This window comes from Canis lupus, chromosome 27 (assembly GCF_003254725.2).
Source record: "Canis lupus dingo isolate Sandy chromosome 27, ASM325472v2, whole genome shotgun sequence".
NCBI lineage: Eukaryota > Metazoa > Chordata > Mammalia > Carnivora > Canidae > Canis > Canis lupus.
In genome coordinates, this window is record NC_064269.1 from 44,751,723 (window position 1) to 44,779,008 (window position 27,286).

General features: G+C 41.7%; 1 protein-coding gene across 39 annotated transcripts in view; it reads left to right on the forward strand.

Moving 5' to 3' along the window:
• CACNA1C (calcium voltage-gated channel subunit alpha1 C) overlaps positions 1 to 27,286 on the forward strand; it is a 746,601-nt gene that overhangs the window by 509,781 nt on the left and 209,534 nt on the right. For all 39 annotated transcript variants that reach the window (XM_025461617.3, XM_035706871.2, XM_035706874.2 and 36 more), the window contains 2 exons: positions 15,765 to 15,923; positions 21,544 to 21,740. In XM_025461617.3, the coding sequence (XP_025317402.3) occupies positions 15,765 to 15,923; positions 21,544 to 21,740 (356 nt within the window). The remainder of the gene's footprint in view (positions 1 to 15,764; positions 15,924 to 21,543; positions 21,741 to 27,286) is intronic.

A 27,286-nucleotide genomic window follows, 5' to 3' on the forward strand; every position in this document is an offset into this window, starting at 1 on the left:
AGAGTGGTCTAGTTTCATTCTTCTGCATGTGGATGTCCAATTTTCCCAGCACCATTTATTGAAGAGACTGTCTTTCTTCCAGTGGATAGTCTTTCCTCCTTTGTCGAATATTAGTTGACCATAAAGTTGAGGGTCCACTTCTGGGTTCTCTATTCTGTTCCACTGATCTATGTGTCTGTTTTTGTGCCAGGACCACACTGTCTTGATGACCACAGCTTTGTAGTACAACCTGAAATCTGGCATTGTGATGCCCCCAGATATGGTTTTCTTTTTTAAAATTCCCCTGGCTATTCGGGGTCTTTTCTGATTCCACACAAATCTTGAAATAATTTGTTCTAACTCTCTGAAGAAAGTCCATAGTATTTGATAGGGATTGCATTAAACGTGTAAATTGCCCTGGGTAACATTGACATTTTCACAATATTAATTCTGCCAATCCATGAGCATGGAATATTTTTCCATCTCTTGTGTCTTCCTCAATTTTTTTCAGAAGTATTCTATAGTTTTTAGTGTATAGATCCCTTACCTCTTTGGTAAGGTTTATTCCTAGGTATCTTATGCTTTTGGGTGCAATTGTAAATGGGATTGACTCCTTAATTTCTCTTTCTCATTGTTAGTGTATAGAAATGCTACTGACTTCTGGGCATTGATTTTGTATCCTGCCATGCTGCCAAATTGCTGTATGAGTTCTAGCAATCTTGGGGTGGAGGCTTTTGGGTTTTCTATGTAGAGTATTATGTCATTGGCCAAAAGGGAGAGTTTGACCTCTTCTTTGCCAATTTGAATGCCTTTAATGTCTTTTTGTTGTCTGATTGCTGAGGCTAGGACTTCCAGTACTATGTTGAATAGCAGTGGTGAGAGTGGACATCCCTGTCTTGTTCCTGATCTTAGGGGAAAGGCTCCCAGTGCTTCCCCCTTGAGAATGATATTTGCTGTGGGCTTTTCGTAGATGGCTTTTAAGATGTTGAGGGATGTTCCCTCTATCCCTACACTCTGAAGAGTTTTGATCAGGAATGGATGCTGTATTTTGTCAAAAGCTTTCTCTGCATCTAATGAGAGAATCATATGGTTCTTGGTTTTTCTCTTGCTGATATGATGAATCACATTGATTGTTTTACGAGTGTTGAACCAGCCTTGTGTCCCGGGGATCAATCCTACTTGGTCATGGTGAATACTTTTCTTAATGTACTGTTGGATCTGATTGGCTAGTATCTTGTTGAGAATTTTTGCATCCATGTTCTTCAGGGATATAGGTCTATAATTCTCCTTTTTGGTGGGGTCTTTGTCTGGTTTTGGAATTAAGGTGATGCTGGCCTCATAGAACGAATTTGGAAGTACTCCATCTCTTTCTATCTTTCCAAACAGCTTTAGGAGAATAGGTATGGTTTCTTCTTTAAAGGTTTGATAGAATTCCCCTGGGAAGCCATCTGGCCCTGGACTTTTGTGTCTTGGGAGGTTTTTGATGACTGCTTCAATTTCCTCCCTGGTTATTGGCCTGTTCAGGTTTTCTATTTCTTCCTGTTCCAGTTTTGGTAGTTTGTGGCTTTCCAGAAATGCGTCCATTTCTTCTAGATTGCCTAAGAGCAATCTAGAAGATTGGTGTATAGCTGTTCATAATATGTTTTTAAAATCGTTTGTATTTCCTTGGTGTTGGTAGTGATCTCTCCTTTCTCATTCATGACTTTATTAATTTGAGTCTTCTCTCTCTTCTTTTTAATAAGGCTGGCTAATGGTTTATCTATCTTATTAATTCTTTCAAAGAACCAACTCCTGGTTTTGTTGATCTGTTCCACAGTTCTTCTGGTCTCGATTTCATTGAGTTCTGCTCGAATCTTTATTAACTCTCTTCTTCTGCTGGGTGTAGGATCTATTTGCTGTTTTTTCTCTAGCTCCTTTAGGTGGAAGGTTAGCTTTTGTATTTGAGTTCTTTCCAGTTTTTGGATGGATGTTTGTATTGCAATGTATTTCCCCCTCAGGACTGCTTTTGCTGCATCCCAAAGATTTTGAACGGTTGTATCTTCATTCTCATTAGTTTCCATGAATCTTTTTAATTCTTCCTTAATTTCCTGGTTGACCCTTTCATCTTTTAGCAGGATGGTCCTTAACCTCCACGTGTTTGAGGTCCTTCCAAACTTTTTGTTGTGATTTAGTTCTAATTTCAAGGCATTATGGTCTGGGAATATGCAGGGGATGATCCCAATCTTTTGATATCGGTTCAGACCTGATTTGTGACCTAGTATGTGGTCTATTCTGGAGAAAGTTCCATGTGCACTTGAGAAGAATGTGTATTCAGTTGAGTTTGGATGTAAAGTTCTGTAGATATCTGTGAAATCCATCTGCTCCAGTGTATCATTTAAAGCTCATTTCTTTGGAGATGTTGTGTTTAGAAGACCTATCGAGTGTAGAAAGCGCTAGATTGAAGTCACCAAGTATAAGTGTATTATTATCTAAGTATGCCTTAACTTTGGTTATTAATTGATATATTTGGCAGCTCCCACATTCGGGGCATATATATTGAGGATTGTTAAGTCCTCTTGTTGGATAGATCCTTTAAGTATGATATAGTGTCCCTCTTCATCTCTCACTAGAGTCTTCGGGGTAAATTTTAGTTTATCTGATATAAGGATGGCTACCCCTGCTTTCTTTTGAGGACCATTTGAATGGTAAATGGTTCTCCAACCTTTTATTTTCAGGCTGTAGGTGTCCTTCTGTCTAAAATGAGTCTCTTGTAGACAGCAAATAGATGGATCCTGCTTTTTTATCCAGTCTGAAACCCTGCGCCTTTTGATGGGGTCATTAAGCCCGTTCACGTTCAGAGTTACTATTGAAAGATATGAGTTTAGTGTCATCATGATATCTATTCAGTCCTTGTTTTTGTGGATTGTTCCACTGAACTTCTTCTTAAAGGGGAATTTTAAGAGTCCCCCTTAAAATTTCTTGCAGAGCTGGTTTGGAGGTCACATATTCTTTCAGTTCCTGCCTGTCTTTTTTTTTTTTTTTAAGATTTTATTTATTTATGATAGTCACAGAGAGAGAGAGAGAGAGAGAGAGAGAGAGGCAGAGACACAGGCAGAGGGAGAAGCAGGCTCCATGCACCGGGAGCCTGACGTGGGATTCGATCCCACGTCTCCAGGATCGCGCCCTGGGCCAAAGGCAGGCGCCAAACTGCTGCGCCACCCAGGGATCCCAGTTCCTGCCTGTCTTGAAAGCTCTTTATCTCTCCTTCCATTTTGAATAAGAGCCTTGCTGGATAAAGTATTCTTGGTTGCATGTTCTTCTCATTGAGGACCCCGAATATATCCTGCCAGCCCTTTCTGGCCTGCCAGGTCTCTGTGGAGAGGTCTGCTGTTACCCTAATACTCCTCCCCATAAAAGTCAGGGATTTCTTGTCTCTTGCTGCTTTAAGGATCTTCTCTTTATCTTTGGAATTTGCAAGCTTAACTATTAGATGTTGAGGTGTCGAACGGTTTTTATTGATTTTAGGGGGGGACTCTCTATTTCCTGGATCTGAATGCCTGTTTCCCTTCCCAGATTAGGAAAGTTTTCAGCTATGATTTGCTCAAATACATATTCTGGCCCTCTGTCCCTTTCGGCGCCCTTGGGAACCCCAGTTAAACGTAGGTTTTTCTTCCTCAGGCTATCGTTTATTTCCCTTAATCTATCCTCATGGTCTTTTAATTGTTTTGTCTCTTTTTTCCTCAGTTTCCCTCTTTGCCATCAACCTGTCTTCTATGTCACTCACTCCTTCTTCCACCTCCTTTAACCCTCGTCGTTAGGACTTCTAGTTTGGATTGCATCTTATTCAATTGATTTTTAATTTCTGCCTGATTCAATCTAAATTCTGCAGTCATGAAGTCTCTTGAGTCCTTTATGCTTTTTTCTAGAGCCACCAGTAGCTGTATAATAGTGCTTCTGAATTGGCTTTCTGACATCGAATTGTAATCCAGATTTTGTAACACTGTGGGAGAGAGGACTGTTTCTGATTCTTTCTTTTGAGGTGAGCTTTTCCTTCTAGTCATTTTGCTCAGTGCAGAGTGGCCAAAAACGAGTTGTATTAGGAAAAGGAGAAAAAGAGAGAAAGAAGGAAAGAGAAAAAGAAAAAAGGAAGAAAAAAGAGAAAGAAAAAGAAAGAAAGGGAAAAAAGGGTGGGGGAAGCAAACAGAAAAAAAAATACCACAGGGGAGTATCTTCTGCTTCTGTATACTTTAAGTCCCTTGGCTTCTCCTGGAAGTTGTCCGTCTAGCTGGTCTTCTGGGGGAGGGGCCTGTTGTGCTGATTCTCAGGTGTTAGCACTTGGGGGAGCTGCTCTGCCCCTGCCTGGTGCAGGGCTCAGTGGGGGTTGTTTACCCCGTGAGGCCCCAGGAGGAACAACCCCAGTGGCGGGGCCAGCTCTGGAGCCCTGGAGTCAGCTCCCGCAGTAACTCCGGAGCTCTCCGTCTGCAGGGCCTGGAGGCTCCGGGGCGGGGCCGCTGATCTGCTCAGCTCCGGGCAGGAGCGTCCTCGCTGTCCTGGGCCCTCCCGGCCTCTGCCTGTCCCGGGGGGAGGCGGGATCCTGGGCTGTGTCCCGGCGCCCTGTGCTCCCGGTGTGCGCTGTTGGATTCGCGCTCCCGCCCCGCAGCCCCCTCCGCGGAGCCGCCCCCCAGCCCCCCCCGAGCTGCTCCCGCCCCGCAGCCCCCTCCGCGGAGCCGCCCCCGAGCCCCCCAGCTGCTCCGGGTCCCCCGTGCGCGCTGCAGCCCTTTGGGAGCTCGGCGCGCTCTCCGGGGCGCAGGTGTCTGTTAGTGTCCCCGGGAGCCCGAGGCCATCCCCGCCCTCCTGGGTCCTGCTCCACCTCCCCGCGAGCCCCTTTCCGCCGGGAAGGTCGGTGCAGCTCCTGCTCCTCCGGGACGGGGCTCTCCTGTCCTGGGGACACTCGCCCCGGCCTCAGCCCGGCTCCTCGAGGGGCCCCTCCCCCTGGAGGCCTTTTGTTTCTTTATTTCTTTTTCCCCGTCTTCCTACCTTGATAGAAGCACGAACTCTTCTCACTGTAGCATTCCAGCTGTTCTCTCTTTAAATCTCAGGCCGAATTCGTAGATTTTCAGGATGATTTGAAGGTTATCTAGGTAATTTGGTGGGGACAGGTGACTTGGGGACCCTACTCTTCCGCCATCTTGCCTCTCCTCCCTCATATAAATTATCTGACAAGAGTGATGTGACAAGGATCACCCTACTACGATGAAAATCCAATAACTACTTAAGAGCAAGACCAGACGAGATTGATTGCTGTGACCTCCCAGGGTGACCAGCATGCTCTATAGCCTTGCTTCCCAAAGTGTGGTCAGTGGAGCAAGAAGAGCTTTGGTATCACCCAGGCATGCTCAGAAATATAGAACTCAGGCTCCTCCCTACATAGCCTGAATCAGAATCTGCAGTTTAACAAGATTCCAGGTAACCTGTGTGCACATTCACTGCTTTAGGTTTCCATTGATAGCTTGACCATGCTTACAATAATAATGGCATTTACTATCCGCCACAATTGTTCTAAGTATTTAATGTGAATTAACTGGTTTAATCAAGGGTAGGGAGTATCATCATCCTTACCTTAAGATGAGATCAAATAGTTTATCCAAGGTCACTTGTCTGAGAAGTGGTGGAGCCAGGATTCAACTTGGTCATTTGGGTCAACCAGGGGTCCTTCTGCTTTAACCACTGCATTGCACTATCCTTCTCCCCCACCTCCCATAGCGATCAGCAGAGTACTTCATAGGTGCTCAATAGGTTCACAGGTAAGGAATGCACAGTTGTGTGTGGTGGCCTGGAGAAAACAACTTTGACCTTAGAAGAAGAGCTCTCTACTGTCTAGGTATCAGTTTCTCCTCATTAGAGAAGGGGAGCCCCTCTGATAGTATTTCTGCCAGGGCAAACTTAAGGAGAAGTAGTAGTTAAAGAAGAAAAGCATCATCCTAGATTCTCCTCCTGGGAAATGTTGGTATTTTATCTACACTTCCTCAACATCTGTGTCCCAGGTCCAAAGTGATTCAGGTCTAGGGACAATAGGGGTCTTAATGGACATGGTAAGGACAATGCTCTATTGGGCACCTGTTTAATGGAAATATATTCCTCTACAATGATGAAGTTTGCTCCATTGTTTGACTTTTCCTTTCATGAACAATTTCTCTGTAGCATGTAATACTCTTAGATAGTATTTTCCCCATAGTAGAACCTCTTTCAAAATCAGAGTCCATCCTCTCAAACCCCGCTACTGCTCTATCAACTAAGTTTATGTAATATTCTAAGTCCTTTGCTGTCATTTCAGCAGTTTTCATGGAATCTTCACCAGCAGTAGATTCCATTCAAGAAACCACTTTCTTTGCTCATCCATAAGAAGCAACTCCTCAACTGTTCTAGTTTTATCACAAGATTGCAGCAATGTAGTCCCATCTTCAGGTCCCACTTCTACTTGTAGTTCTTTTTCTCTTTCCACCACATCTGCAGTTACTTCCTCTGGAGTCTTGATCCTGTCAAAGTCAGCAATGAAGGTTGGAATCAACTTCTTCCAAACTCTTGTTAATGTTGATATTTTAACCTCTTGCTGTGAATCACAGATGTTCTTACTAGCATCTAGAATGGTGAATCCTTTCCAGAAGGTTTTCAGTTTACTCTTCCCAGATCCATCTGAGGAATCACTATCAGTAGGAACTGTGGTTTTACAGAATGTATTTCTTAAATTGTAAAAGTTGAAATTACTCCTTGATCCATGGGCTGCAGAATGGATGTTGCATTAGTGGGCATGAAAACAGCATTCATCTCATTGTACACCTCCATTAGAGCTCTTAGCTGACCAGGTACATTGTTAGTGAGCAGTCATATTTTGAAAGGAACCATTTTTTCTGGGAAGTAGTTCTCAACAGTGGGTTTAAAATATTTAGTAAACTGTATTGTAAATAGATGTGCTGTCATCCAGGCTTTGTTTTTCCATTTATACAGCATAGTCAGAGTATATTTAACATAATTTTTGTGGGCCCTAGAATGGCAAAGCATTGGCTTTAACTTAAATTCACCAACTACATTAGCCCCTAACAGGAGTCAACCTGTCCTTTGAAGTTTTGAGACCAGGCATTGACTTCTCCTCTCTAGTTATAAAAGTCTAGAAAGCATCTTCCAATATAAGACTATTTTGTCTACATTGAAAATCTGTTTAGTGTAGCAACTTTCATTAATGATCTTGGCTAGATCTTCTAATAACTTGCTACAGCTTCTCCATCAGTGCCTGTTGCTTCATCTTGCACTTTTATGTCATGGAGATGGCTTCTCTTCTTAAACCTCATGAACCAACCTCTGTTAGCTTCAAACTTTTCTTCTGCAGCTTCTTCACCGCTCTCAACCTTCATAGAACTGAAGGGACTTAGGGCCTTACTCCGGATTAGGCTTTGGTTTAATGGAATGTTATGCTTAGTGAGATCTGGTCTCCAGGCCACTAGAACTCTCTTCATGTCAACGATAAGGCTGTTTCACTTTCTTAATTGTGTGTGCTCACTAGAATAACACTTTTAGTTTCCTTCGAGAACATTTCGTTTGCATTCACATCTTGGCTGTTTGGTATAAGAGGCCTGGAGTTCAGCCTGTCTCAGCTTTATACATGCCTTCCTCACTAAGCTTAATCATTGCTAGCTTTTGATTTAAAAGGAGAGAGAGACACACATAACTCTTCCTTTCACTTAAACACCTAGAGACCATTGTAGGGTTATTAACTGGCCTAATTTCAATATTATTGTGTTTCAGTAGTTAGTTGGTAGAGCAGGCAAACACATACAACACTTACTAGGTTTGCCATCTTATATGGGTGGGGTTCATGGTACCCCTAAATAATTACAATGATACATCAAAGATCACAGATGACCATAACAAATATAATAATAATGAAAACATTTGAAATATTTTGAAAATTACCAAAATATGCAGAGACACAAAGTGAGCAAAATGCTGCCGAGAAAAATGGCACAAATAGACTTAATGCAGGGTTGCCATAAACCTTCGATTTGTAAAAACAAATGTAGTATCTGCAAAGTGCAGCAGAGCAAAGCACAGTAAAACAAGGTATGCCTGTAGAACACTCTTGGCCCAATTCCCTGCCTTCCTCTGCTCTCCCTGTGGCTTGGATTATTTCCTCCATTTTACAAATGAGGAAGTTGTCAGGAGAGTCTTTCTCATTGTGCTTCCTGAATTGTTTTCTCCGAAAGTGAAAGTGATTTTCTGCTTTCCCATACTTCAAACAAGCAGCAAACTGGTTTCCCAAATCTCCTTCCAGTAATGTTTTTAATAGGCAGAACAAAGCCAAAGAAAAAGCATGAGGCTAACAATTAGGAGAGCCATAGGTCTTTCCTGAGCTGTTCAGGCAACCTTCTTCAGCTGGAACTTATAGACCTCTCTGCCTGGACCTGTCTACCTGCCCACTCACCTGGCCATGTTCCCTTCCTCTTTGGGAAGCCTTCCTCTACCCTCTGTGCCAAAGGATGATCCTCAGCATACCTTGTTCTCTTCCCTTAAAACTCTTGACGCATTGGTAATTATTTATTTGTATGATTGATTAATGTTTGGCTTCCATTACAATGCCTATAGACCTCTTATCCACCACTCTATTCCAACCCTAACATAGCAGGTGGCCCATGAAACATAACTTAATATATATCCTTTGAATGAGTGAAGATTAAAATACTACATTAGGTGATCCCAAAGTCCTCCTCCTGTTCTGATAAACTGAGTCTATCTATGAGAAACTTGTACCTACCACCACTACACTAAACCCAAACCACTCTTCTGCTGGTTCAGTGATTCTCAGCAGTTTCCTTGTCAGTTCTACAATCAGAATTTCTTGATCATTTTTATTGCTTTCTGAATGCTTGGCTGGAACTGTGGAGTCTGAAAAGTTGGACATGAAGTGTACATTCCTAGCCACCAACAAAAACGCTTAAGTCAATGTGGAACCTAAACACTGAAATCAAACTAATATTAGCAAAGATCTCCAATTTGGCGGGGTCTTCAATTATTTTTCCCTTTCCTCTCATTTTATACCAGAATGACTTAAAAGTTTAGTTCAAAAGAAGGAGCATGGAAACAGAGTTTACATGAAAAGAACAGAGCCTGTAGGTCTAGCGCTTGATAAGACAACTCTTTTGCACATTACCTTTCAGCCCCAGTAACTTTTCATTTTCCTTGTTCAGGCTCTTGCTCACAAAGTCATTTTCAAATTCCTTCCTGATGTGACTCCTGGGGCCCTGAAAAGAACAATTCATCACCAAAGCAGGCTTTAGTGGGATGCTCTTTTATAAAACAAGAGTAGGATGTGTCTTCAGCCATGTATCCATCATGGTGGACCATCTGTAACAGGTGTGGAAGCACCAACTTCAGTCAGCCAGGGCATTTTCAGGCTAATCTCAACACTGCCTTCAGGAAAGAAGCCAGGTTTTACTTTCAATAACTGATTGATGATTTCTCTTAATCTTTAAAGGAAAAAATAGGATGATTTATAAACTCAGATCCTCTAAGCCTTTACTGACCTTGAATTTGCAGGCTGGACCCCTGAAGGCATGCAGCCATTAGTCCAGGGCTTAACAGCAACATAAGAGGGAGAAAAGAAAAGGCCATATGCCAACTAAGCTCCATCTCTGTCCTTTTCTTAAATTCAGCATTGAATATTGGGCATTTTGGGAGATTTTCCTTCTACCAAGAGGTCACCTGACATGAATTGTAGATTAACAGACCCTGAATTTCTAGATGATATGTTTAATCCCTGTGTGGATCTCTATGTTCCAAATTTCCTGGTATAGTTCTCATATCAAATATACTCCCTTATTGTCCCCATTAGTACACGTGTATTTGTCAGATCTCATATCCTGAGTTGAGGCTAGGAAAATAGACTCATCTCATTTGTAGGCTTTTATTGATCTTGTGTTACCAGGGCATTTTCCAGTAGTTTCTTCACTAGGCTTACCTAGGGCCCATTTGCTTCCACCGACATGATCAGCCAGCCCTGAAGAAGGGCCTAGCAATTGCTTATCTGTAAGTGTGGCTTATTGCAGGAGAACACTTGGGTGGCAAAATATCAATGTGTTTTCCAAATTAGAGCTTGAGCTGGAGGAACTGTTTCTGGGACAGCTGGGAGCCAGTCCCAAAGAAAAGATATTAAGCATCCAGGCCTTGAGAGCTACAGTCTGTATGATGGATGGGAAAGAACGACTTCTGGCCCTATGCTTTCATGCAGCAGCCTGAGTTCTGCCATCCTGGCCTGGCTGTGAGGAAAGCAGGCAGAAACTAGAAGCCTTTCCTGGACTTGGCTTGGAAACATGTGGGCTCTCCTGAAAGCAGGAAGTAGGCTTCTCAACCTTCACTGCAGATGTTGCAAACATGTGTTACTGCTTATTAGATGCAGATTTTAGAGGCTGAGACCCACAGTCTAGTTGGTATAGGGAAACATTTAGCACAATGATGAAGACCATAGGCTCTGGAGCCAGGCTGCCTGGCGCTGTACCCCATACCACCACTCACCAGCTATGTAACTATGGGAAAGTCATTTAACTTCTCTAGGACTCACTTTTCTCATCTGTAAAATACAGTTAATAATAGTACCTACTTCATAGGTTGTTGCCTATGAAGGGGGAAATAGAATAATCCAAGGAGAGTGCTGAGAGCTGTACCTGACCCATGGTAATGTCTTCAGAATAGGTTAATCAGGATATAGGGGACTTTAGTGTGCCTGGCAATTCTTCACCCAGTGGCTGAATGACAACAAGGCACCTCCTCCAAGAACTTGTTCAGTCAATACTTGGACACATCTGAAGATGGAGAGCCCACTACCTCTTTTATTTTTTTATTTAAATTCAATTAGTTGATATATAGTGTATTATTAGTTTGGGGGTAGAATTTAGTATTCATAAGTCACATATAACAGCAGGTGCTCATTTCATCAGGTGCCCTCCTTAATGCACATCACCCAGTTACCTCATCCCCCCATCCCCCTCCCCTCCAGCAACCCTCAGCTTGTTTCCTAGAGTTGAGAGTCTCTTATGGTTTGCCTCCCTCTCTGTTTTTATCTTATTTTATTTTTCCTTCCCTTCCCCTATGTTCATCTGTTTTGTTTCTTAAATTCCACATATGAGTGAAATCTTATGGTATTTGTCTTTCTCAGACTGATTTATTTCCCTTAGCATAATACCCTCTAGTTCTAGCCACATTGCAGCCAATGGAAAGATTTCATTCTATTTATGGCTGATTAATATTCCATTACATATATATATGATATATGTATATTATATATATATAATCATATCTTCTTTATCCATTCATCTGTCAATGGACATCTGGGCTCTTTCCATATTTTGGCTATCCCACTATCTCTTAAAGTATCTCCTTCTACCTTCAGATAGGTCTGGTTTTTTGATAGTTTTCATTTCTGTTGAACCTAACCTTTTCTGGAAACCTCCTCATTAGTCCTGGTTCCATCCATGTGGTTACATCAAATTCATCTAACTGTTCCTCAAAATAGCAGTTTAAATCATGTGAAAATCATTGATATCACCCTCTCTGCTTATGCTTTTCCCATTCCATGAGTCTTATCTTTTCCTGACAATATATCTTCAGTTTCTTCTAAAGATTATTGCATGACATGGTTTCCAATTCTTTCATAATTGTGGTTAGTGTTTTCTAAGGCAGCCTGTGCTTACAAATGTAATTCTGTTTCATGTGCATTGAGTCACTACTATGTGCTGAGATAGAAAGATGAGAAGATGCAAGAGGCTGCAGGGAATGATATTCAAGGCAGGTGGAATAGCATATGCTAAGATAGGGAGCCATGAAAGGAGAGAACTTTAGACAGTTCAGTATATTCTTGGAATGTAAGGTATAAACTGGAATCGGATGTGATCAAAGTATGAAAGGAGGCAGGTGGGTTTTACCTGTAGGTGGTGAGGGTCATCAAAGGACTTTTCATCAGGGGAGCAACACATTCCAGTTTGTACCTTATTTTTTAAGATTTTATTTATTTATTTTGAGAGAGAGAGAGCACAAGTGTTGGTGGGGGGAGGTCTAAGGGAAAGGGAGAAGCAGATTCCCCACTGAGCAGGGAGCCTGGTGAGGGACTTGATCCCAGGACCTGGACCATGACCTGAGCTGAAGGCAGATGATCAACCACTGAGCCACCCAGGTGCCCCCAGTTTGTGCTTCAGCATGAGCTTTCTAACTGTAACATGAAGATTGGGTAAAACTGGACATAAAGAGACTGTTAACTGAATGAAAAACACCAAGAGGATAAAGAAGAAGAAAACAAGTCATGAACCAAAATATCCAAAATACATGCCAAAGGCAACAGTGGTCATCTCTGAGTGGTGGAATAAGGGATGACTTCCCTCTTCTTTTTGCTTCCCATGTTTTTTAATTTCTCTATAATAAGTATTTTCTATTTCTCTATGATTTTCTATGTTCTCTGTCATTTTCTCTATAATACATTATTTTTCATATGTTACTTATATAGTAAAAATAATTTGTTCTCGTCCAAGGATACTTCAAAATCAAACTTGCATGACTTGGTAACCAGTTAAAGGGAAAAGCCTCAGGAATCAGATTTCTGGACTGGGTGCTCAGGTGGGTGGTATGGCCCCCAGCTGAGAAAGGGACGGGCGAACAGAGCATTATTTCAGGACTCTGGTGGCATCCCTGATGGCTGGAAGGGAGCCCCACGGACTGCTGTAGCTTCCTTTTGGCCTCTCTGTAGCCTACTCAGTAGTCTCTGCCTAAGTTTGCAGGCCTCTGAAACTTACCTGTCCATTCACATCCTTACCTGTAGAGCAGACTCCATTGCAGCAAAGTCCATCAGATCACCATGACAGCAAGAACATTAACCTAGATTGAGAGTTTTGTCCCTTCTTCAGTAAATACTTGCTGGGTGCCTGCCACATGCTGAGCACCAAGCAAGGCATTAGTGCTAAAGCAGTGAAAAGAGCGGGCGGTTCCTGTCTTCACAAAACTCAGTACAATGTGAAAGACAAATAAAAATGCTCAAAAACCACTAAATAGACATATAGTTCTGAAGTGAGACTAATGCTCCAAAGGAAGGAAAATCATTCCAAGGAGATATATTGGAGCTTGGGGAAGAGAGATGCTTGGGCTGAGAGCTGAAGGCTAGGTAGGAGGGGACTGTGGGAAAGTCTTCCAGGCTGAGGGGGACAGCATGCTTCACAGCCCTGGGGCAGAGGAAGTTCAGGCATACCTCGCTTTATTGTACTTCATATTATTGTGCTTGCAGATGCTGCATTTTTCACAAATTGAGAATTTGTGGCAACCCTGCATTAAGCAAATCTGCCAAGCCACTTTCCCAGCAACATTTGCTCATTTAGTGTTTCTGTGTCACATGTGGGTAATTCTCACAACATTTCAAACTTCTTTATTATTATTATATTTGTTATGGTGATCTGTGATTGGTGATTATGACTCACTGAAAGCTCAGATGATAGCATTTTTTAGCAAAAAAAGTATTTTTTAATTAAGGTATATATGTTGAGTTTTTAGAGATAATGCTATTGCACGCTTTAATAGACTCCAGCGTAGTGTAAACATAACCTTTATATGCATCGGGAAACCAAAACATGCATTTGACTTGCTTTAATGCAACATTCCTTTCCTTGCAGTGGTCTGGAATTGAACCTTCAATATCTCTGAGGTCTGCCAGTATGGCATATTTGAGGCTAAAAGAAAAGCTATTTTGACCAGCAATGCAGAGAATGAGGGGCAGGGGATGGGAGTGGACAGAAAAGTATTTCAGGCTCCAGCCCTTGTGCCCCATGAAGGGCACAGGAAGGATTCTGAGAGCAGAAGAACTTCTGGCCACAGCACAAAGGGGAGTCTCCCATTTTGTGTCTCCCACCACTTTCTCAGCACCCCAGGCGGTGGCATCGAAGGTCTGATAACAAAGCCTGCTGCTGGCCCTGGTAGGCCTGAGCCAGAGATCTCCCTCCCCTTCAGTGAGGAGCACTCAGAGCACTCCTCCACCAGCAGACACCTCTGAAACTTGTTTTGCAGTTCAGTTTTCAACTTCCTCCATGGCTTCACTTACTTTAACACTAATGTGTGTACAACTTGCTAATTAATGAAATCATTTGGATCTGAAAACATCTTGTTCTAATGGGAAGCTGCAAAAGCACTCTCATTAACTCACAGGTAAAATTATTCCAGCTTTTCTCTTCTTTTATATTTTTTTTGCCTCTCCCCATCTTGGCTTAATAGCTAGGGAGAATTCCTCTAATTAGCCTTGTGAAAATCACTCCACCAAATCACAAAACAACAGTGGCTGCCTTGGGGCCTGGGAAGAGGGTGACCCAGACTGTTTATCCAGTGCATAGGGAGGGCCATGGGTGAGTACAAAGGTGAAACTCCCAATACACGGAAGAGTGGAAGGATGTCCACAGCTGGGTGGGTACCTCAGGTGGAGACGCTAGATGTGGCCCTGTATAGGAGATCCACAGGTAGGTATCCCACCTTATGTATGTCAAAGGTGGCCACAAGATTTTCTAGGAACTGAAAATCTGGCACAACTGGCCTAGAGGTAAGGAAGGAGAACCTGTCCTTCTCCCACGTCTCTCCTTAGACATGAAGATTTGGTGTAGTCACTGTAGACAGAAAGCTTTCTTGGGACTGGATGTAATCTGGGGGTGGCTTTCTGATAACTCTGGCTCCACTATTTACAAATGAAAACTTGTAACATCCCTTTTAAACAAAGAGCATTCTTGGTGTCATAGAGGGTTGAGCTCATAAATTCAGGGATCCTTTTTGCCACAAGACAATAGTACAAGCCTAAAGACTTTTGGGGTGCACTGACAAGACCCATATGCTAAATAGGATTTTTCATTTACTTTTTTTTCCTGACAGGATCTGGGTACTTTCAGCTTTTATTGTGGTAACATATCCATATCAAAATTTGCCCATTATAACCATTTTAAGTGTATGGTTCAGTGGCACTAAGTATATTCACACTGTGCAGCCATCACCACCATCCATCTCTAGAACTTTTTCATCTCCCCAGATGGAAAGTACACATCCATTAAACATGAACTCCCTTCACTGGGGTTTTTGAATGGAAGGCTGATATGTTCTTCAGATTTAGGCTCTGAGGGAAAGGGGCCTGATTGGAAATCTATAGGCAGAGAGGTCCACTCATGTAATCTCTGGAGAGAAGGTCCCACCACATACTTGTATCCTGGAAGGTATGAATCAGTTTCAACAAAGGAAGTCCCACCCTCCTAGATGCCTGACAACTAGATTTATGTTTTCTGGCAGATGGTTCAGCCATAGGCTCTAGTAATCCCACATTGAGTAATATGTGAGTCCTTGCAGGGCTGTCTCTAGTCCAAGTTAACTCTATTGTAGTGAGACACTGGTTTAGAACAAAAAGATGCTAGGCTGTCTCTAAGACAGGATATTAAAAATTGGACCATTCTGGATAAAACAATATGTTCTTCCCCTTAGAAGCACAGAATCTGCTAGTCCTTCCATTTGCATGTGCCTCCAAGAAAGATTTGGAGTCAGGCCAACTTAGTTATCAATCACTGCTCTGTCACTCACTGACTGGGTGACCTTAAGCCTCACTTTCCTCATCTAAAAAATGGGGTTTATGACATATCACTGGTAGAGGTGCTAAAAAGATTACATGAGATCATGTCATTACGGCATCCAAGATAGCACTTGTTTCAGTAAATGGAACCTGATGTGCTCATGACTACTGTCTGATTTTGTCATTGTAGGTCTCCAGGTGGTTCTGAATTCCATTATCAAGGCCATGGTGCCCCTGCTGCATATTGCCCTGTTAGTGCTGTTTGTCATTATCATCTATGCCATAATCGGCTTGGAGCTCTTCATGGGGAAAATGCATAAGACCTGCTACAACCAGGAAGGCATAGCAGGTAAGGGAAGATGCCGAGTGACCAGCTCTCAAGAAATTTCCCTGTCTTATCACTACTTTCCTTGTAGCTGGGTGAACTGCTACCATATGACCAGAGGTGCTAGGGCAGGCGTCCTCCACTGAAGCACTCATCTTTTCATTCCATGGGTACATGAGAGGCAGAGATTGGTGTTCTTTTCCTCTCAGCTAATATTTCTTTTTAATGAAATACATCCCTGTTATGAGACTGATATGCTGCCTCCTGCACTAAGATACTAAATAGATCTCTGTTGGAACAGCTAATTGCAAGCTCCCATCCAGCACTACTAAACAGTTTAAATGAGCTGTGCAAATCTAGAAACATCACCTAGACAACCTGGAGTATTTTAATTTAAAAATCAGAACTGATGTAGTGATGGTGTGTCTCTCTGTTCATTGGTCCTTCAGTGTCCCTTGTCATCAAAAGCCCTGGGTTCTGTCCACCCTTCGGGGCTGATCTTGCCTCCTCTGTGCTCAGTGTTTTCTGCTTCTCCTGGCCCCTTGTTACAGGCAGGCCTTTCTGACACTTCTCTCTCCAGGTCCTTTCTATAAATCGATATATTTAATAAGCAATGCTGACCCATTAAGCACTTCTCTGAAAAGGACTAAAGTTTTGGTTTGTGGAATATGCTACAAACTGTCTTAGGTTATTAAAATTTCAGCTGCACCTTTAAAAATCATTTAAACAGAAATTAACAAAATTTAGATACATAAAATAGTTTAGCATAAAAATTTGTTGAAATAAAATACTTCCCCCCGAAAGGGGAGTGTTAAATTTATGTGATTATTTCTTCCAACAACAAGATCTTTCATCTTGGTTTTGGCATCTTGGTGAAGAAAGGGGAGCATCTGTCTGAATCTTTAAAAGATACCACATTGCTCTCCATCTGTACTGCTTAAATTAAATTTGACCCCTCTTGCTTTAGGAACCATAAGTAGGGACAGATCTGTACAACAAGGAGTGATACCAGAAGATGCATCATATTATTTAGTGGTGGATTTTACCTTCACCCCACAAGTTAGAAGGGAAGTTAGTTCCCATAGTGAAAATGACCAACAGCCTGGGGAGCCAGGGTTTCAGAGGACAGACACTGCAAGAAGTGTTCCAGAGAGAAGAGCATGCCAGCTCCACCAGGAAGATGACTTCACTCTGTACAGAGTCAGGCTCCCTGCTGAGAAGAGGGGCTGAGGACACCTGGCTGGCCATAGAAGCCTTTTCACTCAATACTCTGCAATCAGGAGCTCATGTAGTTCCCTTTCCTAAATCTGCCATCTGATGACAAATCCAAGGACCTACTGCATCACTCCCAACAGAACATGATAGTACTGTTATCAGGGCCTTTTCCACCTACATAGTGACTAAAACTAATGAGAAGAAAAAAACGTGGAATCTGGTCGTACTCCATGCAGCCATAGAGAAGAAGACCAAATATCTGCAATCTTTGAAACCAATCCCCATGTGTTTTTGGAGAGTTTTGTACCACCTTTGGAATGAATGATTGTTGTTTTGTTTAATTTCAGACTTTGGATTAAATTACCATATTTTTCTGCAAACTTAGATTATAAAAGGTGCTTGTGAGCCCTGTCATATTTTTAATGGAATTTAGATCAAATTCTTCTTTCTGTACTTTAAGATTATTTCTCAGACTATGAATTTTATGTGCTTGTGGATTGTAGGACACATTGGATTTTGAGCCATGTTTTCAATAAAGAAAGCTCTGGAGCTGGCTGGGTGGACCATTATTCAGCCTCTAGGCTGCCCTTCCAGTTCCCTGTAGAGGTGGTCTCTGAAGAGGCAATTTTTCTCCGATCCCAGAGGCATTTGCAAGGTGCCTTCCTAGTTCCTCAACAGATACATCACCATATGCCGACACCTTTTGTTTCTGGCTGTCCCATCTGTTTGATGGCACTCTGAGCCAGGTCACTCTGAATTGCTCTCCCAAGCACACTAATTACCCCTGAGACCAGCAAAGAATTGGTTGGCTCAAACCTAGAAATGAAATTACTCTCATTGTATTCGCTCCTTAAAGTTGGATCCTAAAAAAGTAATTGATTTTGTCTTTCTTGATTTCTCCTTGGAACCCCTAACTGGCACTCTCCCAGGATTTCATGTTCTTGTTGGTATTAACTGCATTTCTAAAATCTCTCCTAATCTTCACCATTCTTTTTTTTTTTTAAGATTTTATTTATTCATGAGAGACACAGAGAGAGAGAGAGGCAGAGACACAGGCAGACGGAGAAGCAGGCTCCATACAGGGAGCCCAATGCGGAACTCGATCCCGAGACTCCAGGATCATGCCCCTGGCCGAAGGCAGGTGCTAAACTGCTGAGCCACCCAGGGATCCCCATTCACCATTCTTTTACCACAAACTTAATTTGGACTTTCCAGAAAGATTCTGTTTCTCTTCACTTCTGTTTTAAAGCGTAGGGTCCACATCTTTGTTTCTTTCTCCAGCTTCATGACTCTGCAAAAGAAAACCAACACATTTTCATGTTCAAACTAATTTCCCCTCACCCTCAAGTGCATGTTGCAAGGACCTGCTGATGTGTGTTCATATTTTTCAAGTGTTCCCGTTAGTGCTTTTTATAGATACCTATTTTTACCAGATCATCATTGCTTCTTAATTGTTCTCAAATCTTTTTTTATTGTTGTTCAAGATAGATTTAAAATAGCAGTGGCGCTTGAGCCTTTAGATAATCTCTCTGAACCTCATCCCTTTCTTTTTTATTAATGAGATCACTTCCCCTTGATGCCATTTTCCTTTCAACATATATTTTTTTGTAAAACTCCAAAATATGTTTTTCTACCTTAAGGACATTCAGAATTCACTTTAGCAACCTTCACTTTTTCCTTATTTTTGCCTGTTTCAGGAATAGAGAATACAAGGAAGGCTGTCAGATGAGCAGTCACAATACAAAGATTAATAGCATCGTTATTCACTAGAAAGCAAAGCAGAAGAAAAAGAAATGCAAGTTGTCCCTCTGTTTTTTCACCTTCTCTTTTTCTCCCATCTCCTTTTATCACAGAGACTGAACACATCACAGTAGAAAGCCATCACCAGAATGAGTGAGAAATCCAACAGAACATGTGATCTGTTTAGTTCTTGGTTTCTCAGTCTCTCTATTTTTGGGGTGTTTGTTATTCACTTTTTTATGTATTCTTTGAGTTTGGGGTTCACTTTTTAGTGAATTCCCCCCTTTTATAGCCTCCCATTGTTTAAACTCATGTCCAAATCTCCAAAGATTTCAAAAATTCAGAACTCACAAAAAATTGACTAGAGTTCAGTTTCCTGAGTGGAGTCCTGTTGGGAGCCAGATCCCGAAGTCAGGAAATGGTGTGGATGCTGTCTTTCTCTCCAACAGTACAGGGACCAGTGACGCAGACCTTTACACCTTGGTCATCACACAAAGACTCATACATAACCCGAAGCACCAGGCCAAGAATAAGCCAGGAAGCAGCACTCACTGTTCACAATAGCCCAAACCTGGAAACAATCCAAATGTCCATTAGCTGGTGAATGGATAGACGTACAGTGAAATGTACTGCTTGGCAACAAAAGAGAATATACTATGCTGATATGTGCAACAACACAGATGAACCTCAAAAACATTATGCTGAGTGGAAGAGAACAGACACAAAAAGCTACATATCGCATGATTCTATTTCTATGAAATTTCTGGAAAGGCAAAGCTATAGAGACAGAGTGTAGATCAGGTTGCTAGGGGCTGGGGAGAGAAGCAGGGATTGACTGCAAACAGGCACACAGGAATTTGGGAGAATGATGGACATGTTTTAAAATGGATTGTGGTGAAGGCTGCACAACTATATAAATTTACTAAAAATAATTGAGCCGTACATTTACACTGATGAATTGTAAGACATGTAAATTATATTTCAATAAAGCTGTTAAGAGAGAAAAAAAGAAAAAAAGCCAAGAAGACACACTCCAGCATATATTTTCAAGCATGCTGCTCAACTCCATTCTCGTAAGATCAGTCCCTTACTTAGGATTAATATTCATCTTCCATCTTCCTCTGTGTAAACAGTTGCAAATTTGCAGGCACAAACTGAGAAAGAGCCAACCAACCAACCAGTAATCTTCACTACAGAGATCCTAGGCACTTGTAATTGTTTTGATGCATATGAAACAAAAAAAGATCCTGAGTGACCTGTTATTTCGAAATGAAGAACTATAAGCAAATTCCCTATCTGAGAGCATATTTTCACTATTGTTAAAGGCAATTATTTGTTAGGACTGAAGTCTGTTCTGTTTATTACTGTTACCTTCTACAAGCAAGAGACAATGTCCTTAATTTCACAAACTTCTATGAATTTCAAACCATTACCTTCCATAGCTGGGTCAAGACTCCCAGTATTTTACCATAATAGGAATTCTTAGATCAGTCTAATCTATTTTTAAGGATTTTATTTATTTATTTGAGAGAGAGAGTGAGCACATGAGCAGGGTGAGGAGCAGAGGGAGAGGAAGAAACAGACTGCCCACTGAGCAAGGAGCCCAATGCAGTGCAAGGCTCAATGTCTTGAGGCGGGGCTCTTATGTGGGGTTGGATCCCAAGACCCTGACATGAATGAACTGAAGGCAGATGCTTAACTGACTGAGCCATCCAGGTGCCTCCACACCAAAAATACAAGCTACATCTTAATTATTGATTTTTTGGTAGCTTTTCTCACCATGTGAAATTAGCCCAAACACCATCTGTAGCCACAGTACATATGTTATACAGTTTCCTGAAAAAAGGTCTGTTTGTACCTAGGGAGCATTCTCTCTGTCATCCACTGCCGCTCTGTCTTGATTAGAGGTCAGAAAATGATGCTTCTCTTCTTAAAGGTATTAATGCTGGAGACCAAAGAGCAGTGCCACAAGGTTACACATGACATACATAAAAGAGAGTCAGCAGTGTTTGTACTCAAGGGTTGTAATAAAAGCCACTATGGTTGCTACTTCCCCTCTATAGTCAGAATTTATTTTTGGTCCTTTATCAACATAAGGATTCACTATAAAATGATTTTTATCACTGGTATTGTATCTTGTAACATGTAATGAAGAAAGTGTTACCGAATGGGATTTGTTCACTAATTATGTGAAAGACTCTTCCAGTCAATATAGCCCTCAACCTAAACTCTGGTATTCCAATGGAAGTGTTCATAGATACTTTATCACTAAAAAAAAAGAAAAGATAGACTTCCTATCATTTTTCAGAATATTTTCCACTTGGAGTGATTGCATGATCACAGTTTTTAATTGGCCATTTGACCAGGATGCCAACATGTTACAACAGAATATGCAATAGCCTTACTATCTTTGAAATCAATTGCGAAGGTTAAAATACAGTTTTATAATTAGTTGAAAGTACTGACTTTCAAAATCAATAGCCTAAATGAGTATCTGGTTCCTTATGTTGTTTAATTCCTCTATGAGGGAACTAATGAAAACTTGTTCTACATTATTGTTGCTATGGTTGTTTTGCCTAGCCCATTAACCTTATCCTATCACTTTTCTCTCTGACTTCTCACTCCTTCTTTCTCTGCCTATCTCTTTCCATCCCCTCTGCTTCCTTCTCTTTTCCGCTGATCATTCAAGATGTTCCAGCAGAAGATGATCCTTCCCCTTGTGCTCTGGAAACAGGCCATGGGCGGCAGTGCCAGAATGGCACTGTGTGCAAGCCCGGGTGGGATGGGCCCAAGCATGGCATCACCAACTTTGACAATTTTGCCTTCGCCATGTTGACGGTATTCCAGTGCATCACCATGGAGGGCTGGACAGATGTGCTGTACTGGGTACGTAGCTTGAGATGGGCAGAGGTGGGGAGTCCAGAAGGCTGCGAGCCTTTCTTCAACATCTCCCTTCTCCACTCTCCCCATGACTTTATGGTCACATATACACCTTGATGGAATAGTTGATAAATGTCTTTGATTTCTTCCAGGTCTTTCCTGAGAAACAAAACATGAAACTTGCATCTATTGAGTCTCTCTGTCTGCCCACCAGCCTAAGCAAAATATCATCTGTCAGTTTGTCCTACCATAGTGAGAAACACTGGCATGCAGCTGATGCTCTGTGAATGAGTTGACCAAACCTGACACAAGGATTCTATTCAACTCCCCTTCCTACTGTAGAGTTTCTTCTGTTTTTATCCTTGTCTTGCATCGGTCCACAAAAGAGAGCTAGAGAGCATAGTTATTAATTTTTAGGGCTAAGGAGAAAAGTCAGGCCTGGTCTTCTAACAAGAAACCATTTTTATTGAATTGTATAGCATGATGTCATGCTATTATATTTTTATTTCTCATGTTAATCTTACCTTATAATATTAGAATAGTCCATCAGACCAATACATTGCCATCATTTTCACTGCTAACAAAACACTGCTGGTTGTGTGATGCATATTTAGAAATACCGCTTCCTAAGTGTCAACCAGTCAATGGTAAATCTTTTACTTTCAAGATGCCCCTTTTATTATCCAGCAGCCAACACTACTTTTCCAACCTTCAAACTATTAAAGTGCCAGATTTCTGCCTATGGGACAGGCAAATATACACACCATATTTGAGCTGTCTCCATCTGGCAGAGTCAAGTCCATTATTTGTGAAAGCTCCAGAAAATATAATTCTTTGTAGTATCTCCTACTTGAGCTTGAGGAATGACTTGCCAGAATCCAGTGTTGTTCTCCAGCGTTTGGGTGAAAAATGTTTGTTGCCAGTCTTGAAAATACCATCTCACCCACAGTTTTGCAAATAGTCAAATTTATTTGGCCATGCCGAAAACAGTCTAACAGCCTGCTTAAGGGAATAGTGCCTACATACTAAAGCAAGAAAGAGGGAGAGGGAAGTGAATGTCTTCCCGTTGAACAGAGCTGCCAGATAGAAAGAAACTGAAGCCAAGAGAGGTGTTGACTTCTTCCTAAAATCAGAAGAGCTTTGTAACAACACAGAGATGTGATACAGGGTATCGTATTGTATCTGTTAATTTTTTCATAAGCACCAGGTCCTATTGATTCAAAACCCTCTTTTCCCAATTTTTATGTTCTAGTCAACATGCTAAAACCCCGTGTTGCTGTGAAATGCATACTTCTCTGCAAATGACTACTTGAAACTTACCCAAGAACTTTGTACCCAGCAAACATTTATTGAGCATTTCTTGCATGTCGGGGAAGCTCCTAGGTACATATTCAGATATAAATAACATCCAGTTCAGACTGAAAAGCTCAGTCTAGATAAACACTAAATCTAAACTGAATAATGGTGGTACAACTGGAGCCTGTGCCATGGTGGAGTTGTGATGTTGTGATACTTTGAAAAAAAGACAAAAGTCAAATCACCTCTCCCTCTAATTAAAATGAAACATGAGAAAACATTTTTTAGACCCATGCTCGATAAAAACTGATTTTGAATAATTTTTTTATTTTGAATAATTTCTAGGAAAAGAGGGAATTAAATGTACTATGCTTAGGCAAATTAATTTCATTTAGCAAAGCTGATCAAATTCCCAAGTGGTCCTTTTACCGTGGGTAGATCTCTATGGCTAAAGACAGAAACAATCTTCTGCACATGGGCAGCTTCTGATAGACCCTAGAACATAAGATCATATGGAACTTTGCTTCAGAGCCACATGACATGAGCTTCAAACCCATGCCTTAAGTTGCTATGAGAACGCCTTCCATGGCAGCAAATTGAGGGCAGGGTGGCAGTGAGTGGGTGGATGTGTGGGGCTGGGGGAATAGGTATAATTTACTTTGCTGATGGCCCTGATGTATTTTTGTGATTTTCCTTCATCACTCCCTCCCTCTCCCTCACCACAAGTCATTGATACCCCACCAGCCAGATGTGACCCAAAGAAATACTGTCCTAATGACAGCCAGGGTGGGAAATGAGAAGAAGCACACAACTGCAACTACCAATTTTCAGCAGCTGTGTTGTGCTTTCTCCCCTGGGGTGTGTGTGATAGAGCTCAGGCTGGGAACGGAAAAAGTGTCAGAGGTGAAGGAACAATCCCAGGCTCATGGGACATGTGTCTCTGATTTTCCCAGCACCTTCCCAAAATGGCCATATTGTGTGTGTGTGTGGGGGGGGGGGGGTGTGCATACGCACACACATGCACACCCACACATACACACACACCTCTAAAGCTTAAACAGCCTCATACTTGGGTATTCGTGATGGAAGCATTTCCCAGCCCAATGCTCCTGCTTTCAATTTGTCTAATCGCTTTGACCTTTCTATGGCCACTTCTTCCTTTCATCCTTCTTTCCTCTCTCTCTCTCTCCTTCTTCCTCCCCCTTCAGCATTCTTCCTTCTTACCTCTGGGCCTGTATCTCCAAACCCACAGCCTCTCAAATCCCAATGTACTTTAGTTTAAAACATGGAGATGTCGAAGTATAAAGATGCCCAGACTTCCCTCAAAGCCACTGAATGGAGAAATTCCAAAGTTAGGCTCCAGTATCTACATTTTGAAAAGTCTTCCCAGGTGATTCTGATGCCCAAGCTGAAATATGAAATATGCCCTAGAAGTCTAACCTATTCAATCTGCATGGTGCTGCTTTCATGCCACTGGATTTGAACCAATCTATGAAGCTATATTTTTCCATGGAAATTGGGGAAGTAGGATCTACCACTCAGAACAATGTATTTCCCTTCAAATCCAAGGGTCAAGTCTAGAGGATGTTGGAAGAAGCAACCAAGATTTTCAAGTATAGCAATGAATGGAAACCCCAGATTCAGATTCACTCTGAACTATCAAACAGCTGGATAGATGTTCCTAGGGAGAGAATCAACCATTAAAGCACTAACGAAGCAATAGGTTCAATCACTAGATATAGCTTGGGATGGAAGGGATCAAGGAGGTCAACAGTAGCAAATGGCAGACACCTGCCTCCTACTATGGGTAATATCAGATCCATTTCTCTTTTTCTGTGACATCCATTATTTCATCCCATTGTTATCATCTTGAAGAGTTAGTGAACTAAAAAGTAAGATCAAACTTGGCCAACTAATACTTGAGGAGTTCCTCAGATGTTAAAGCTATTGGCCATACACTGGGTCATGGCTCCAACTAGGTGAACAATTTGTTGAAACATTTCTTTTACCAAGTCTACAGGTGACAGGGTAAGGGGTGGGGGACATTGAGGATTTGGAAACTAAGCCAAAACGCAGTTTGAGGTGTGGTTTCCTTGGGCGATGTCTTCATAAGCTACAATCTCATTTACTCTCAGAATGTCCATGCCTCTTCTAAAATAAAGGGGACAAGTGAGTAAAAGAAAGTTTCAGTCTTCTTTAGAAGTAGTGTAGCACCAAGACAGGGAAGAATCCAATATTGTATGGCATTACCATTGGTTTCCATTTGTACATTCGAATTTATGAATTTTTTTAAACAAACACCCCTAACTCCCTGCATATAATTTAAAAATACTTGTCTTACATGGTTTGAACATGTGCCTTCCTGAAGATAGAAAAGGCTGCTGAATCAGGATGATTTGCAGGATTCTCAGACATTGTCTAAGGACTAGGGTCAGTTTGAAATCCTGAACATTATCCCTTCCACATCATGTCAGTTTGAAATCCTGAACATTATCCCTTCCACATTGGCCAGATCACAGATAGCATAAACACCAATCGAGTGTCTGTTCAGTGCTGAATTTGTACTTGACATAGCCCCATGCTCTTGCGAAACAGAATAACATGGCTGCTTGCCCAGGATTTGGAACACCTGGAACAGGTTGCAGGTGAGACTTGTGGGAAAGAGAGGCAGCACTTAGAATAGGCGTCGCCCAAGAATACATGTTTCTAGCTCTTCAGGAATCTAGATGCCTGAATAATCCTTCATCCAGAGGACTCTACTGATCTCTGCTTACCCAATGCCCTCCTGACCCAGGGCCCCCAAGAATATTTCATACTGTGCAGCACAGTAAAAGCACTCAGGTCCAGGTTTTCCTGGAATCACACCCTACCCCACCTACCACCAGCATAGTGGGATCACTTCTTTCTGACACCACTTATTGTCCCCCTGCAATTGGTTTCTCCAGGATCAGTTGTTTCACTACTTTTTTAAAAATACAAATTGAACTTAAAAATAAGTCTAGGAAGAATACTTAATGAGAAGTCATATAAAGAAAAGATGTTTAGAATCATAAGTAGTGTCTTTTGTAGCAACTGGGATAGTTTGGGCTCAGCAGGAGACCTTGGGAACAAAATTCTAATGTTTTAACCTTTCATAAGTCAGTGGTCAGTTCCACACTTTGTCTTGTCCCACTTACGTGTCTGGACATGCTGGGAAGATATTCCTACTAAACTCACTCTCTCTCTCTCTCTCTCTCTCTCACACACACACACACACACACACACATACATACCCCAAGACGGCCACTCATATCTGCTCTTGAAGCTGCTGAAACATCTCTCATTTATGACAAAGGTCTTTTATTCAGGCAGGTTGATTTGGGCTTTACCCTATTTTTCCCCCACTCCATCTTTTTTTCAAAAAGCCACTTTTTTTTTCACTACAGAATATAGAAAATGAGTCTCTGAAGGCATCAAGAAACAGAAAAGGAGCTGAGTTCTATTTATGACCTAAGACTCATTCTAAGTGAAGAGCTGGGGAAAAAATCCTCAAGTAACCTAGAAACAGCATCCTGGGCTCTTTAACAGGTATCAGAGCAGAGAAACTGGGAGGTCCTACTTTAGACCCTGCAGTCCTTAACTTCTAATCTGCTTCTGTTAGAGTTCTCCCCACTTAGTGCCCATGCTGTTTTAAACAAAGAAATAAATTAGTGGTTTATAAGTATATCAAGAAAGAGAATTATCATCTCTCAAAGCCATTATTTATTTAATTATTGTTTTATTTTATTCATTTCACTGGTATTAGATGAGTCCTTATTATTCAATAATTCTATTTAACAAACATTTATTGAGCATTTACTATGTTCGTAGGACTAAGTAGGGACTAGGATGGAGGGTTGGGGAGAAGTCCTCCCCTCAAGGAATTAAGATCTAATTGAAGAGATAGAGGACACACCCAAGGAAATATGACTTAGGACAGAACACTACACTAAGGGAGAGCTCTGCATTGGTACAGAACACTTCCAAGAGAGAGGGGAATTTCACTGGCTTTGAGGCTCCCCCCTCCATGGGGAAAGCAAGCTTTATTGCATTTTGGGAAATTAGAGAGAACTGTTTCTTGGTTCTGTTGAGGGAACCTAAAACAGAACCAAGAAACAGCCCAGCTTCCCTAAAGTGTTCTCACCCAAGGTGTCTGAAAGGCCACCTGCCTAGAGGTACAGTCACAGGCATCAAACTCAAGCCCACACCTGGTGGCTGCCCAGGACAAATAAATGTAT